At 48.6% G+C, this 15021-nt stretch overlaps 1 protein-coding gene and 1 long non-coding RNA gene across 2 annotated transcripts in view; one reads left to right on the forward strand and one right to left on the reverse strand.

Moving 5' to 3' along the window:
- The window catches only part of LOC123247937, a 32874-nt gene that overhangs the window by 5578 nt on the left and 12275 nt on the right, over window positions 1-15021 (forward strand). Inside the window, exon 2 of the long non-coding RNA XR_006506164.1 lies at window positions 4617-4744. This is a non-coding gene — a long non-coding RNA (uncharacterized LOC123247937). The remainder of the gene's footprint in view (window positions 1-4616; window positions 4745-15021) is intronic.
- Window positions 5843-15021, reverse strand: part of LOC123247936 (vitamin D3 hydroxylase-associated protein-like) — a 23354-nt gene continuing 14175 nt past the window's right edge. The window contains exons 8-15 of the mRNA XM_044677024.1: window positions 13231-13356; window positions 11795-11892; window positions 11281-11380; window positions 11032-11075; window positions 10334-10373; window positions 9794-9905; window positions 8568-8710; window positions 5843-6062 (exon numbers count right to left, since the gene is read on the reverse strand). Coding sequence (XP_044532959.1) covers window positions 5934-6062; window positions 8568-8710; window positions 9794-9905; window positions 10334-10373; window positions 11032-11075; window positions 11281-11380; window positions 11795-11892; window positions 13231-13356 — 792 coding nt within the window. The 3' untranslated portion in view covers window positions 5843-5933. The remainder of the gene's footprint in view (window positions 6063-8567; window positions 8711-9793; window positions 9906-10333; window positions 10374-11031; window positions 11076-11280; window positions 11381-11794; window positions 11893-13230; window positions 13357-15021) is intronic.

The raw sequence follows: 15021 nt of genomic DNA on the forward strand, positions 1-15021 counted from the left end.
GGGGGGGTTGGGGGGGAGGAAGGTGGGCGACGCCCATGATGGATGGGCCGCATTAGGGCTTTGGGAATGAGATCGCGCCGCTGCCGAGGCCGCGGGCAGAGAGGCGGGGAGGCGGGAGACGCCGAGACTGAGAGGGGGAGGCATGGGGAATGGGGTTGGGGGGAAGAGGAGTGAGGCAGGCCAGACTTAGGACGCTTCCTGCGGCCCCCCAGCCCAGGACACCCCGGGAAGGCCTGCGCCCCGGGGTCAGAGCTGGTGGATTTGGACCGCCGCTCTTTTCCCCGAGGCCGGCGACCAGCCCCCTACGCCCAGGCTCAGTCCCGGTACGTTCGTGGCATCTAGGCGGGTAACTTCTCCCCTCGACTCCGCAAGTCCCACCGAGAGGTTACTCCCTTGCTCCACCCACACCATCTCACTCCCGGTCTCCTCGCTTCTGAGCCTGCCCAGGCCCTGCTCTTTGCCTCTTCCAGAGGCGAGCCCAATGAAAGCACGTCCCAAGGCCCTGGCCTCCTCCCCTGGACCTCTGCTCAGATGCTCGGCTTTCTTCTGGCCCCGGTCCTCGAACGAGGAGGCTCCTCGAAGCTGTTTTCCGATTCCCGAAGCTCTGTGGCCTCTGGGTCGTTTGGTGCCACATACCCCCATTCCCCATCGGCCTTCCTGGGAAAGAAGGAGAGAGCCTGGCCCGAGGCGCTGGCGGTGAGAGACAGGGTTGGTTTGGAAGGCCTCCCTGCGCTTTCCCTTCACAGAGGGCACACTGGCCTGTGCCCAGCCCGGAACCCGCGGGGTGGGCCCCTGTTGGCAGGCGAGGAAGATGCTCTAGCTCCAAATTCTAGCTGAAAACACCTGCCCAGGATGTGGAGCCCACGGAAAAAGGAGAGCGGTCTGGGAGTCCAGGCTGGCCCTCGGGGGTGGGGGCTGGGGGTGAGGTGGGCAGCCTTTTCCTGAGGGAGCTCCCTTTAGAGCCTCCTGATCCTGGCCCAGCTCTGGAGGGTACCAGGCTTCAAAAGCCCGGGAGAAGCGGGCTTAACACTTCTACCTGCCTTCAGGTTCCCTGCCTCTCACCCTGGGAAGTTAGTTCTTCCTACATCCCTCCTGCTGCAGAGACCCTTTCACCTTCGTGGGCTGCAAAAGGAGCCTGCGGGCATGAGCCTGATTCCAGAGAAGGCAAAAAAGTTCCTCCTTAAGGATTCAGAAAGCCCCTCTGGGATGGGGAGAGTCTGCCCGGAGCCGGGATTTCTGCCCCCCAGCATTGATTATTATTACTATTATCAACATGAATAAATTATCTTCCATTTCTTTATTGCTTTAAGAGATCCCACCCCACCTCCCAACAGCCCTCCCAGGTACAACATGCAGAAATGATTATCTCCATTTTGTGGCAGTGTCTGTGGCTCAGCCAGTTTAAAAAGGGACTGGGGTGGGGGTGGGGGGAGGTCCGGTGCCAGTGAGACACCCAAGCTAATTTGGAATCCAAGGCTTTGAGGTGCAATCCTCACCCTTCTCACTCTGGCCTTAAATGAGGAAGCAGACCAGAGAATGATGGGGGTTCTTTTCTCCTCCCAGTAAACTGGTGCCTTCAGCAGATCTTCTTGTATCTTCTTTTCAAAGGGAACTGTCGTAGGCCTTACAAGGGAGAGAGGTGATGGACAATCCCACCTCCAGATGACCGAAGGACTGCTGTGCAGTTTGTTTCCCCTCATATACATGGCGACATTAAAAGGCACAAAGATTCCATGCCTGCCCAGAGGTTAAATTCATGCATTAAAAAGTCCTCTGAGGGGCAGCTAGGTGGCCTAATGGTTAGAGATGAGAGGTCTTGGGTTCAAATGTGGCCTCAGACACTTACTAACTGTGTGACCCTGGGCAAGTCACTCACACACCCCCAACACACACACACACACACACTGCCCTTCTGCTTCGGAACTTATCTATTCTAAAACAGAAGGTAAGGGTTTAAAAAAAAAGTCCTGGGAGAAGGAAGCATTCTTATAACTGGCCTTTAGCACCCCACATCTTCTCACTGAGTCCTATCCTCTCCTGGAGCTCTCTTACCTTCCCAAAGCTCCCAGTTCCTCATGAAGCCCCTATCCTCTCATTGATTTCTCATCCAATCACTAATGTTCCCCAAATTCCCTTACTAAGTCTTCAAGCCCTTCCCTGAACCCCATTCCCTCACTAAATCTCCATCCCTTCCTGAACCCCATCAGTAGCCTTAAATCCTCTCCCTAAAATACTTCCTGAAAGTCCCTGAATCTCCATCCCATCACTGATTCCCCATTCTCTACCCAGAGCCCCCAACTTCTTACTGATCCCCCCCATCCTCTTACTAAACTCCCAACCTCTCAATGAGCTCCTACACCCTGCTTGAGTCCCCGTCCTTTTACTAAGGCCCCCACCCCCTCCCCAATCCCTCATCCTTTTATTCTCTTCTAGACTCCATCATCTCAACCCTGATCCTGCCCCCCCTCCATTTCAGCAGCTCCCTTCCCCTCTCACTGAATTCCCTTCTCTAAGTCTCTCAGGTTCTCTTCACTACCATCCCTTCGTTATCACACGGAGGCTAATAAGAAGGAGGGCACAGTGGGTAAAGGTCTGGCCCCGAGTCTGACAATTACTAGCAGCGCGACTCTGGGCAAGTCACAACCTTCCTCATCCCCTTCGGTAAAAGGATGTTGGGGGCGAGTGGGAGGAGACCCCAAATGGCTGTAAACGCCCCCTCCATTCTAAATCAGACCCTTCGGGAGGATTCCCTCCCCAAGCCCCGCAACCGACGCTTCTCAGAGTCCTAGAGCCCCCCACCCCCACCCCTTTCCCTCCTTCGCTGAGCCCGACAAGTCACCTGGCTCAGCCTAGCAGCCTAATCCTTGGGCAACTGTGGGAAAGGAAGGGAGGTCACCTTCTCGGGTTTCACAGGCTCTCAGTTCAGAGGCAGATCTGCAACTCAATGCTGCCCCCTGGTGGCTCGAACAGGGCTTCGGCTCCTCTCGGCTTGTTGAAACAAGGCTAGGGGAAACCAGGCAAGGAAGGGAAGGAAGGCTGGTGTGGCTGAGGGCCAGGAGGCAGGGCAGGGTCTCAGAGACGTTCAGCCGGCACCTCGCGCTGTTCCCGGGCCTTACAGCCCCGTCCTGAGCAGGAATACGTGGTCCCTGCATTTGTTGAAGGGAAATAAGAGCCGGAACCTGGGAAGGGACTTGAAAGCCCAGCAGAAGAATCTGAACTCTGTTCTGGAGAGTTGGAAGGCAGGAGCTTTGGACTCTGCTCCTTACTTGCTGTGTGAACTTGCAAGAGTGTCTTCACCTCTCTGTGCCTTAGTTTTCTTCTCTGTAAAATGTTGTGTGTATGGGGAAGGGCAGAAACTGGTTTTCATCTGTGTGGCATTCTACACCTTCCCTTTACTTGGGGAACTAGCCTTTGGGACTAGAGGGTGAAAGTGATGAGATAGAGCAGCAGAGAGAGGTCAGGGGCAGAGAGACAGGAATGCCCAGGCTGGCCACTGATTCCACTGACCATGCTCTAGGGGGAGACCAGATGATGGCAGTCTCCCTGCCTGTGACTAGGCAAGCCACCAACCCTTTTGAGTTCCAGTTCTTCCTGGATCTCGACTTCCAGCTCCCCTGTCAAGAGTGAGCTGGGGGAGCAAGGTGACTCAGTGGCTAGATCGAGGCCTGGAGAGAGGAAGTCTTCAGTTCAAATCGGACCTCAGGCACATCCTAGCTGTGTGACCTTGGACAAGTCACTTAACGCCCATTGCCTAGCCCTTCCTGCTTTGGAACTGATACTTAGTATTGATTCAAAGACAGAAGATGTGGATTTAAAAAAAAAAAAAAGAGTGAGCTGAGACTGATCCCAAAGCCAGACCACAGATGACCAGTCCTGTAAGAAGTGTAAGCTGAGCATTCTGAGGAAATCGTGCTTGCATTTCTCTATCTGGCCTGGGGAGAACTCAGAAACTGGGCATACTCTAGTATTGTTGGATCCAAATCAGTCCTTTGTCTGTGAAGACTTCCAGGGTCTAGGATAGCCTCTCGGTAGATATTTGTGGTTTATTACTTACTGCTCATTGCCTCTGTGAAAGCAGAGTCTGCTTAGGTTCTATATTTGTATTTTCAGCATTTAGAAAAGTACCTGGAACACAGTGCTTAATAAATGCTTTCCATCCATTATTAAGAACAGCTTATTGACTTATTGGTTCCAGCTTCCTAATGTATGTCTGATAGGCTGGAAAGCTGCTATGCTAAAGTCAAAGGAAGAGAGTCGATTGGAATAGCAAAGTCCAAAAGGAGCCCCCATTAACACAGTGGGTGGGAGCTCAGAGCGACTTTTGATTGGGGAGATTCCAAAATCAACATGGCCCTAGACAATGAATAGTGCCAGGGCTCTAAGGATCTAAAGAGGAAAAGGCCATTGGATTTCTCTTAACCAGAGAGGTGTGTATAAACTGATGGGATCAGCTTATGACACGCTAGAAAAGGGCTATTCTTCTAAGCTACCAGTTGGCTAAATAGAAAAGGGGCCAGGGTTCTAAGTTATACAAAGTCATGCTTACTTCTAACTCAGTTAGGTTCCTGGCTCCCCAGGCATCCCTGCTCTGTCCTAGCTGCCTTCTCTTCTTCCAGGAGATGCTTCCATACAAGAGACCACCCCACCGATTAACAAGTTTCTACCCAGAACCTCCACTGAGAAGGTGAACAAACCAGCCATGCTCACTTCTGACCTAGCTCTCCTCCTGACCCTTACCGCACAGGTATGTTCCCACCCTTATATTCAACACTTCCAACTCACTAGCTCTCCTTTTATGTTTTGTTCTCCTTCATTAGAATGTAAGCTCCATAATGCCTGCCTTTCTGTTTATATCTGTATTTCCAGCACACGGTAATTGCTTAATAAATACTTTATCTTGCTTAATCCATATTCTATTTTTTTTACCATCAATCACTTTTAATGTCCTCTCTAGCCCCAGCATCACATGTTCTACATTCTAAGGTCTCTTCTAGCTCCAGGATTACATGTTCTGTGTTTTAAGGCCTTTTAATTCTGATATTCTGTATTCTGTGTACTAAAGTCCCTTCTAGTTCCACCATTACATGTTCTATGTTCTAAGGTCCTTTTTAGCTCTGATGCTCTGTATTCTATGTTCTAATGTCCCTTCTGGCTCCAGCATTGTATGTATGTTTGATGTTCTAAGATCCCTTCTAGCTCCATTATTATATGTTTTATGTTCTAAGGTCTCTTCTAGCTCCAACATTACATGTACTGTGCTTTAAGGTACCTTCCCGCTCCAACATCACATGTTTAAGTTATGATATTCTGTGTTCTATGGACTAAAATAGCTTCTGGCTCCGGCATTACATGTTCTATGTTCTAAGGTCTCTTCTAGCCCCAGTATTACATATTCTATGTTCTAAGATCCCTTCTAGCTCCAGCATTACATGTACTGTGTTTTAAGGTCCCTTCTAGCTCCAACATCACATGTTCTATGTTCTAAGGTTCTTTTAAGTTCTGATACTCTGTGTTCTATGGACTAAATCTCTTCTGGTTCCAGCATTACATGTTCTATGTTCTAAGATCCCTTCTAGCTCCAGGACTTCATGTTCTATGTTCTAAGGTCCCATCTTCTGATCTACACCATTATCTCCCTCAGCACCTACGACAGGGCTCAACGTGTAATTGGGTCTTAGTACCTATTTGGTGAATGTATGAATGAGATAAGGAGGCCAAGAAAGGCTGGCATAATCATCTGGGCAAAGGGGGATGAAGGCAGACTCTGTCATCCTCTGAGGCTCCTGCACCAGCTAGAGCTGATGTGGAATAAGCCCCTCCCCTGATCATACAAGGTCTGCAGTCAGCCAGGCAGGAAACTTTTATTGGAGAATCTCCCTGTTCCTGTTGAGCTCCCATGGGCCCTGGCAGAAGTGAGTCCTGGAAGGGCAGATTCACTCTCTTCTTGTCTGCTCCTGGACCACCATCTCCACCTCCTTCATGAAGCGAAGGCATAGCTCTTCTTGCCACGGCAAGGCCACACACTGCACGGCAATGGGAAGACCCACAGATCCAGCAATCGCCTACGGAACAGAAATGCACTTACTGTCCTTGGGCTGACTGTATGCTTCCAGTACCCACCCCCAATCCCTGTACTTCACAAAAAGTACAGCCTAGAAGGGTCTTTAGAGGTCATTTAGGCCATTTCTTAGCATCTCTCCAGCTGATTCTATGGATTAATCCTTGAGATTTTTCTTCCTTTTGTCTAACTGAAGTCATTTCCATCACCAAATCTGTGACAAGCAGGTGGCTAGATTACTCAATTTGGAGTTTAGGATCTGAGTTCAAATCCTGCCTCAGTTATTTACCTCTGCCTCAGTTTCCTCCCTTTTAAAATGAGGATAATAATAGCACCCACCTTGCATGGTTGTAGTGAGGATCAAATGAGGTAATGATTATAAGGCTCTTAGCACAATGCCTAGTACATAGTAGGTACTTAGTAAATGTTTATTATTATTAGCTATTTACTTCACTTCTCTGTGTGTCTCACTTTTCTCATCTGTAAATTGGGACAATAATGCCTCTCTCTCACAGGGGTGCCATGAAGACCAAATGAGATAATATAAGAAGGCTCTGTTAGCTATCATTATTATTAATATCTTCAAGAGTCAGGCCAGAATGTGCTCTTATATCTTTAGAACCTTAGTTCAAATCTAGCCTCAGCTAGCTACACTAGCTGTGTGACCCCAGACGAGTCACTTAATCTCTGTTTGCTTCAGTTTCCTCAACTGTAAAATGGGGATGATAATAATAGCACTCACTTCCCTGGCTCCTTGTGAGGAAAAAATGATAAATAATAATCATAAGACACTTAGCCTAGTGCCTGACACACAGTAGGTGCTATAGAAATTTTTATTCTCTTCTCCTTCCCTCTCCCACCTGTCGAATTCACAATCTCCCCCAAGAAGGGACAGATCTTTCCTTTATCCAAAAGCTGAATCTTATAGTATGATACAAAGGCAGGTCTTCTACCTGCCAGCAGGGTAATGTAGACTGAGTCTTGGCTCAGGAATTAGGCCACTAGCCTCGGACAGATCATCTTGACCCAACCTCAGCTTACGCATCTCTAAAATGGGACTGATACTGTGTACCCCAACCAGTTCACAGAGTTGTTCTAAACCAGACATGGCTATAAAAATGGGAATCGTTATTAGGAATATTAAGTATCACCAGAACCAGGAAGAAAACAGCAAACCTCTGAGCTTCCTAATCAGGCTTCAGGGCATCACAAACCATGAGGATGTGCTCCAAGCATGACTTTAGCAAAGTGGTGGCTGAGCCTGGCTCACTACTGGCTCCCACTGTGGAGGTTCCTATTCAGGCTAACTCTTGGTGCTAACAACAGCTGTCTTCCTAATTGGCCCTTTTCATCTGAATCTCCACTTGGGGAGAGTGATTCGAAGGAGCAGACACTGACATGCTGGCTGTGAGACCCTGACTAAGCCCCTTCCCATCTCTTCGACTCAGTTTCCTCACCTACAAAATGAGGAAGTTGGGCTGTCTTCAAGGTCCTTCCCAGCTCCAACATGCTAAATGGGTTCCCCCCCCAAGAACCCTCGATTCACCCCCAAGAAAGGCAAAATGTTACAGTCAGCCTTTCAGGGCTTCTTCTTCCATCCGACCATACGTCTGCCTAGGAATGAAGGGCACGGTCATCTTCAGTTAGCCTGAATAGGAACCTCCTACTCTTCCTGCTTTGGTCAAGAAGCATGAGTAGACACATATTCCATTCTCAGAACAGATTCATTCTTTGTACTTGGCTCTCCAGTGCCTCGCACAGAACTCCATTAGATTGGAAGCTCCTTGAAGGCAGGGACTGTCTTTTGCCTCTTTTTGTATCTCCAACCCTTAGCCCAGTGCCCGGCACGTAGTAGGTGCTTCATAAATGTTTGTTGAGGGACAGCTAGGTGGCTCAGTGGAAGATCCTGGTTCCAAATTTGGCCTCAGACACTTCCTAGCTGTGTGACCCTGGGCAAGTCACTTTGCCTACCGGTGAGCTCTTCTGCCTTGGAACTAATACTTAGTATTGATTCTAGGACAAAAAGTTTTTTAAAAACAAATAAATAAATAAGTGCTTATTGATTGATTGTTGACTTGTTTGCTGTGACAATGATCCATCTAAATTGGACCGTGTCTCCTCCTTCGGGTCTCCCAACAACCCTGCTTGAGAGTGAGATTGGGAGCAATAGGGATTTTCATCTTCATTTCACAAATGGGGTGGCAAAGGGCTAGAGAGCCAAAGTCCTGTAGAGCTGGTATTCCACCCCAGATCTCCTGACTCTCTCCACCTAACTAGGATCTCTGGGATAAGCCTTCAATATGAAAAAGACCAAAATGAATGATCTGGCCGGACTAGACAACTCTTCATCCTCCATGGGCGCCTGTTTGCTCCCTTGTATCTCCGGGTGTGTGGCCCCCGAGGCACTGAGTGCCGAGGTCTGGCCTCCTGAGGATGGTCCACTGAGCTGGGGAGAGGTGGAGAAGGTGTAAGCCGACCATATTGGGGGGGGGTCAGAAGGGCAGCTAACCTTCTTGAAGTTTTTGTCTGCGTTGTCTTCATAGTAACCACGGTAGGAAGCCAGCTCCTCCTCGTCCTGTGCTGTCACGGTGCCCACCGGCACGACGCCAGCCGGGAAGTTCAAGAGATTGAACAGATTCATATAGGAAATACCTGGATCCCCCAAACAGGAGAGGATAAGGAAAGCTAGCAGATCTCCACTACCCCACCCCCAAATCCTCCCAGGGTCAGGGGGCAGAAGGAGTTGGAACCTTTGACCTCAGGGAGCCAAGTGAGAAACCACCAAATGAAGAAAACCACCAAAATGGAGTTCTGGCACAAATAATCCAAAAGGATAAAATCATCTCAAAGTGATTTCCACGGGACCGTGGATGCTCTGGAATGGATTTTGCTCCAAATGAATGAATCTGGAGAGATCTGACTTGGAAGAAAAGAGTCATTTCTTGGACTGTGGTGCCAGAAATCGGGACAATAAGACCATTTAGGAGAACGTTGCAAAGCACTAACCTAAGTCTATGCTAACGCTAAGAATGCCTTTATTTCTCTAAGATTCCTGTCCTTTCTGATTGATATGGGGGAGGCGGGAAGGACCAGGGGTAAAGCATCATGATTTTTGGTTTTAAAAGCCACCTCTGATGAAAATGAGCAAACAGTGGTGACTGTGTCAAGAGAAGACATCAGAACACAAGAAGACACTTAACATCCGACTAGCCCAGTCCCCCGGTCAACAAGGACCTTCTACTTGCTCCCCAACAAGATCCCAACAATCGCTCATCAGCCTCTGGGGAGGGGTCACCCACTTCCCAAAGCCACCTCTGGGCACTTCTCATTGGTGGATAGTCCTTTCTTCACGGAACCTAAAATTTTCTCTTTGCAAACTTTCCTTTCGGTCTCCTAATTCACATTAGGGAAGGTAGATTAGGGGTAGGTTTGGAATTAGGACTGGGAGTGGTTGAATTTAAGGGGCTAAGGCTGGGGCTGGGACTTGACCACGGCTTGGGCATGGGGTTCAGCCCAGGCCTGGAGTTGGCTTTGGGTTGCCTTTGGGATTACCGTTGACAAAAGGAATGAGGTTAGCATCACAGATAAAGAAGTTGAAGAAGTCTTGGCCTACCAACTCAGATTAATATTGTCTCCACCAGCCCAAAGAATGTCCATTCGCTGCAAACCCACCCCAGACCCCAAGGCTTGACCAGGGACAAGGGGGCTGACCAAACTCTCATTCGGCCTTCTTACATTCGCCAGCTTTGCTGGTTGACCCTATGTCAAGGGCAGGGCAGAGACATGGGTACAGCAGCACATCCAATTTCATGGCTGTCCAGTTAGAGATAAACTCCTTCTGATAGTCCTGGGGACATGGGGAGAAAGCATGGCTCACTGGAAGTTCAAGTCAGACCTGGCATGAAAATCTTGGGCCACTATAACTGGGGAGGGAGTAGGGTCTCTCAGAGGATGAATTAGTGGGAAAAGCTCAGGTGCCTGTGGTATGGGAAGTCTGTAGCCTGGTGGTAGGAGCAGCCCCAAGACTGGCTAAGAATGAGATGGAATCCTTAATGTCTCCTCATATGGACTTCTAGGTTCTTTCTCCTCTTACACTAGAGCTTCCCCAAAGGCAGGGGCTGAGTTTTCCCCTCAAACCAGGGCTTCTCAAAGACTGGTGCCATGATTTTCCTGTGACTCTGAGATGAATATGGTTGGTGTGGGGGCCTGGGGTCTTCTTCCTCCTCCTAAGCCTCCCTGGAAACCTTCCTGAGGTCTTCCCTGGTTTTCAATTACCTCTGCAGCTACATGTTGCTTCCAGAGATTCTCAGGTGTCCTGGGAAAGAATAAGACCCAGAGTCTGAGGTCATGTGGGACCTATCAGATCTTCTCCTTGCCCTACCTACCAGCCAGGGACCAAAGTATTCATTCACTGGTCCTTCAGGGAAGATCTGCTAGTCTTCTCTGCCCAGGTCAATTCCTCCCAAATTTATACTTCCCATGGGCTCCATTTCCCCTTAAAAGGTGAAAATGTCCCCTCCCACCTATTCCTTCTGAAATATCTGGGCCAGCCTTGGGTACCTTCCCCACCCCCTCAACCCCCAGGATCCCAGCCAGAGTCCCTTCAGGTCCATGACAACCTCAAAGACAGTTGAGTTCCTACCTTGAATGCCCTGATCATGGAGCTATTTGCACCAATCTTCCTAAAATGTGAGCCCACATTCTAGGCTTCCCACTCTATCCTTTCATATGGCCCTCAAACTTTGCCCAGGGCTCTATACATAATCTTGGTTAATAAATGTCTATTGAATGACCCCTAACTACATTCCAATCCTGGACCTTCAATCCTAATCTCATTCAAAACTCAATATTCTCTCCAATTCACACACTGATCAGAACCTCAGCCCTAACCCCAACACCGTCCCCAGTTAGTATCATTTCCTACTCAGGACCCCAGGGAATACTTGCCAGTACGGCGAGGGCTGCACACTCACCCCACTCCTCGTAAACCATTTATGCTCTCTGAAGTCCTAATGTCCTGTGGAGGAGAGGAATCCATCAATAACATCCTTTGTTCTGAAACTCTCTTGCCCTCCCTGAGTTCCTATCCTCTCATAGTATGTCCATCTCTTCAGTGAGCCCCATATCCTTCACTGAACTTCCGTGCCCCTCACTAAGCCCCCATCTTCTCTCTGAGTCCCCATCCCCTTTCTGAAGCCCCATCCTCTATTCTTGAGACTTACCGTGGGCCTCAGCAGCTGAGAGAGGAGGCACTTAATGAAATCTGGGAGTCGGAGAAGTGAGATTGTAGATGAAATTGCAGGATCTATGTCGTCCCCACAGCTGGCCAACAGAGAGAAAGGGTCATCGAGTTTCTGCAGTGCCAGTCCTCACCCTGCCCATCCTCCCATCCTTAGCTCCAGGACCTCCTAGTTCTCTTAACGTTGGATCCAATGAAGCAAGAGGGTTGGCATTTGGACCCAAGGAAAGCATTTGGACCTTAGGGTAATCAGAGGTACAGGAAATTGTGCTGTGGGGTGGAGGCCATGACACCCATCTGCTTATCTGGGGGAACGGGTGAGGACCAGAGACGATGAGCTTCTTGACCAAGGCCATGCAGTGAGTCGGTCTGATTTCCTGGCTCCCCACTTCCAATTTCCAGCCTTGACTTGGCTTTCTCTTTCCTAGAGTTTGGGCTTCCCCAGAGCACCTATTCTTCCACCAATATCTCCTCACCATACTTGCAATTCAACTCACAGTTTTTCCAGAAGAGTTTTACCCCCATCAGCATAGATCCCTGGTACATATAATTTTTTCATCGCATAATCGATTCGAGAGACTGAGAAGGGAATGATCTGGGTGGTGAGAGAGAGAACAATTTGGATGCGGGCCTCCTGGCCACCTTCCCTGGAAGAACTCACTTTCCCCTAAATCCTTAGTCTTGCCTTGCAGTGCCCAAGCTCTTCAACATGGCCTTCCATGCCTCACTTTGCTCTCTGATCTCTTCTACTCCTGATCCAAATACCAATTATAACACTCAGGTCAAAGTGAGTGAACAGCCCAATATCCCTCAAATAATTCCTAGCTCCTTCTCTACTACTACAATCCTGCTGGTTCTTCTTGGTTTGTAGCCTTACCATCCCTAATGGTGCTCTCTCCTCCCTGCCACCCAAGGAGTTCCCACTTGGAGTCTACACCTGGATTGCCCATGCCCATCTCCTCCAACTACCTTCTATGTGGGCATGGGGAATGCAGAAAGTCTAGAATGCTCTAAGACTATGACTCCTTTGAGAGCAGGAGTAGAGTCTCTTCTTCCCATTGTAAAAGTGAAATTTGGAAATGCCATTCTATAAGTGTATATATTTCTATGGACATGGGAAATGTATCAAAACTACATTTCCCGTGATCCAACATGGTCCAACTGGTTTCCGTTTCCGGGTTTTTGGGCTTGGGAAGGCCTATGTCTTGACCCAGGGAAGAGTTTAAATCTCCTGGGTTAGGAGGGAGTGGCCTCTTTGCCAGTAGGCTCTTGGCCAGGAAACAGGAGACAGTAATGGAGGCGGCAGTTTTGAATGCTTACAAGCGCGTGGTCTAAGAACTTATCTATCAGCATGGCTTTAATTAAATTACTAATTTATATTATTATACCAGCCTTTATCATTTTTAATCCTGTAGCCTACCTCATGGGAGGACACTTGGCAGGCTCAGAGAAGATGAGCACAAACAAAATGGAGGCTTGGAGAGGACTAGGGGCCAGGCCCAGCCCATAGCTTTGGAGGGAGCCAGAGATGAGAGCTGCCTTCCCCATAAGTTCTCCAGGGTGGGCAAGGTTTTTTGGGTATCTGAGTCACTGAAAAGATCATCCGATAGCAAAGTCACTTTGGGAATCAGCCCCAGGCTGACCCTTCATCAGGTAAGGACATCAGGTACTAAACAATAATAAACACATCGCTGATACTTCTGAAGGCTAAAAGGCTTGTAAAGAGCTTCACACCCTTTTTTTTTGTTTGAGCCTCCTGCAACAGCCCAGGAATGGAGGACAAGTCTCATCATCCCCATTTTACAGATGAGGAAACCGAAGTTCAAAGAAATATTGCAATTTTCCCAGGACCACACAGCTTGCAAATTTCCGGACTCTCCTGATGCTACCCACTGTACCACTGAGCCTTTCTCACCCAGACAGTGCAGTTTACCTTGTGTCCAGCAGCCTGGAGCTTCTCTGAGACCTCTCGGACAGCCCGTATCATGCTGGGTGATGGCTGTGTATAACCATCTGTCTCCACATAACCAATTCGGAGGGGTTGAGTACTGGAGTACACCTGGAGGGAGGCGAGAATCTAGGGGCTCCCTACTTTCTCCCTAAGTCCTTGTCCACTCAATTGCTCCCCAGATTTTCTCCTCAAACATTCCTGAGTTTCTCCTGCACAGTCTCCTCAAGGTCTGCCCATCTGTCTTCCCAGGGACTCCCCCATAGTCCCATTGATCCTATAAACTCTCTCCAGGTTGATAGACAGATAGATATTGATAGGCTGAGTAATTAATGAGAGATGACAGGGTAATCAATGGTGATGGATAAGGAAGGACAGATGAGGAGAGACAGCAAATGTGATGACAGCTGATGGATTGATCTGGGTGGTTAGAGATGAGGGCAGACAATTGATCCATCAGGGACAGAGGATAAAAGATGGTCATGGAACATGGAACATAAATTGTTTTGAGTTGGAAGAGGCCTTTGACATGGTCAAGGAACACCCCACACACACACACATCAGCACCATTTTACAGAGGACAAAATGGAGGCCCAAAGAGGTAAAGGAACGTATAGCAAAGTATATCCCAGAACCCAGGTCTCTGCTCTTCTCAGTTTGGGCCAAAGTCTTGGCTTGGGTCTACAAGGTAAGACCTGTGGAGGCTTTCAATCCAAGGCATTGCTCCAGGTGTCCAGGCCCAAGAGGAACAACAAGAACAACCACAATCCTCATGGGTCCAAGAATCTAGAGCCAGAGAATACAGCCTTCCCACACAGCATCTTTTTATAGCACCTGTCAAACTTTTTTTTAAACCCTTACCTTCCATTTTAGAATCAATACTGTGTATTGGTTCCAAGGGGGAAGAGTGGTAAGGACTAGGCAATGGACTTACCCAGAACCATATAGTAGAAGTGTTGGAGGTCAGATTTGAACCCAGGACCTCTCATCTCTAAGGCTGACTCTCAATCCACTGAGCCACCTAGCTGCCCCATCCCATAAAACCTTTAAACCAGGTGGTTTCTCTCAGAACAATTCTTTATACACATAGACCTGTCCATGCCTCTCTTCTGCTCAGAAATCTATACTCCCTACAGCTTACTAAGTAAAGTCCCTCTAGTTAGCCTTCACGGTCTTCCACAATTTGGCCTTTCCAGTCTTGTCACATGACTCATCTCCCCATATTGTCTATGCCTCCACTAAGCTGACAACTGTGCCTCAAATAGATCTGATACTTTCCCACCTCCTAGTCTTTGCTCAAGTCATTTCCAGTGCCTGTAATGCCCTTCCTAACCCATTCTGACTCTTGAATTCTTCAGTAGTCTAGAAGGCCCAACTTGGATGCCACCTCTTCCAACAAGTCTTCCTGATCTCTCTTACACTTTACCCAGATCATTGCCTTTTCTTGGTGTAATGTGGATTATTACCTTTATGTGTTTGTTCTAATCATCTCCTAGACTGAGGGTTCCTTGAGGACAGGGACTCATCTTTTCTAAACTTGGCATCTCCCCCAGCCTAGCTCAAGGCCCTATACATAATAGTTCTTCAGGTGAAGTTTGGATAACTCCCAACTGGAGATGGTTTAGGCCAGATCAGATTCCTTAGAGGCCCCCACCCACACTGAGAGTAATTAGTGAAGAGGGAAATGAAGGAAGGAAAGAAGGAGGAACAGAGGGAGGGAGGAAGGAAGGAAGGAAGGAAGGAAGGAAGGAAGGAAGGAAGGAAGGAAGGAAGGAA

Source organism: Gracilinanus agilis, chromosome 4 (assembly GCF_016433145.1).
Source record: "Gracilinanus agilis isolate LMUSP501 chromosome 4, AgileGrace, whole genome shotgun sequence".
Classification (NCBI taxonomy): domain Eukaryota; kingdom Metazoa; phylum Chordata; class Mammalia; order Didelphimorphia; family Didelphidae; genus Gracilinanus; species Gracilinanus agilis.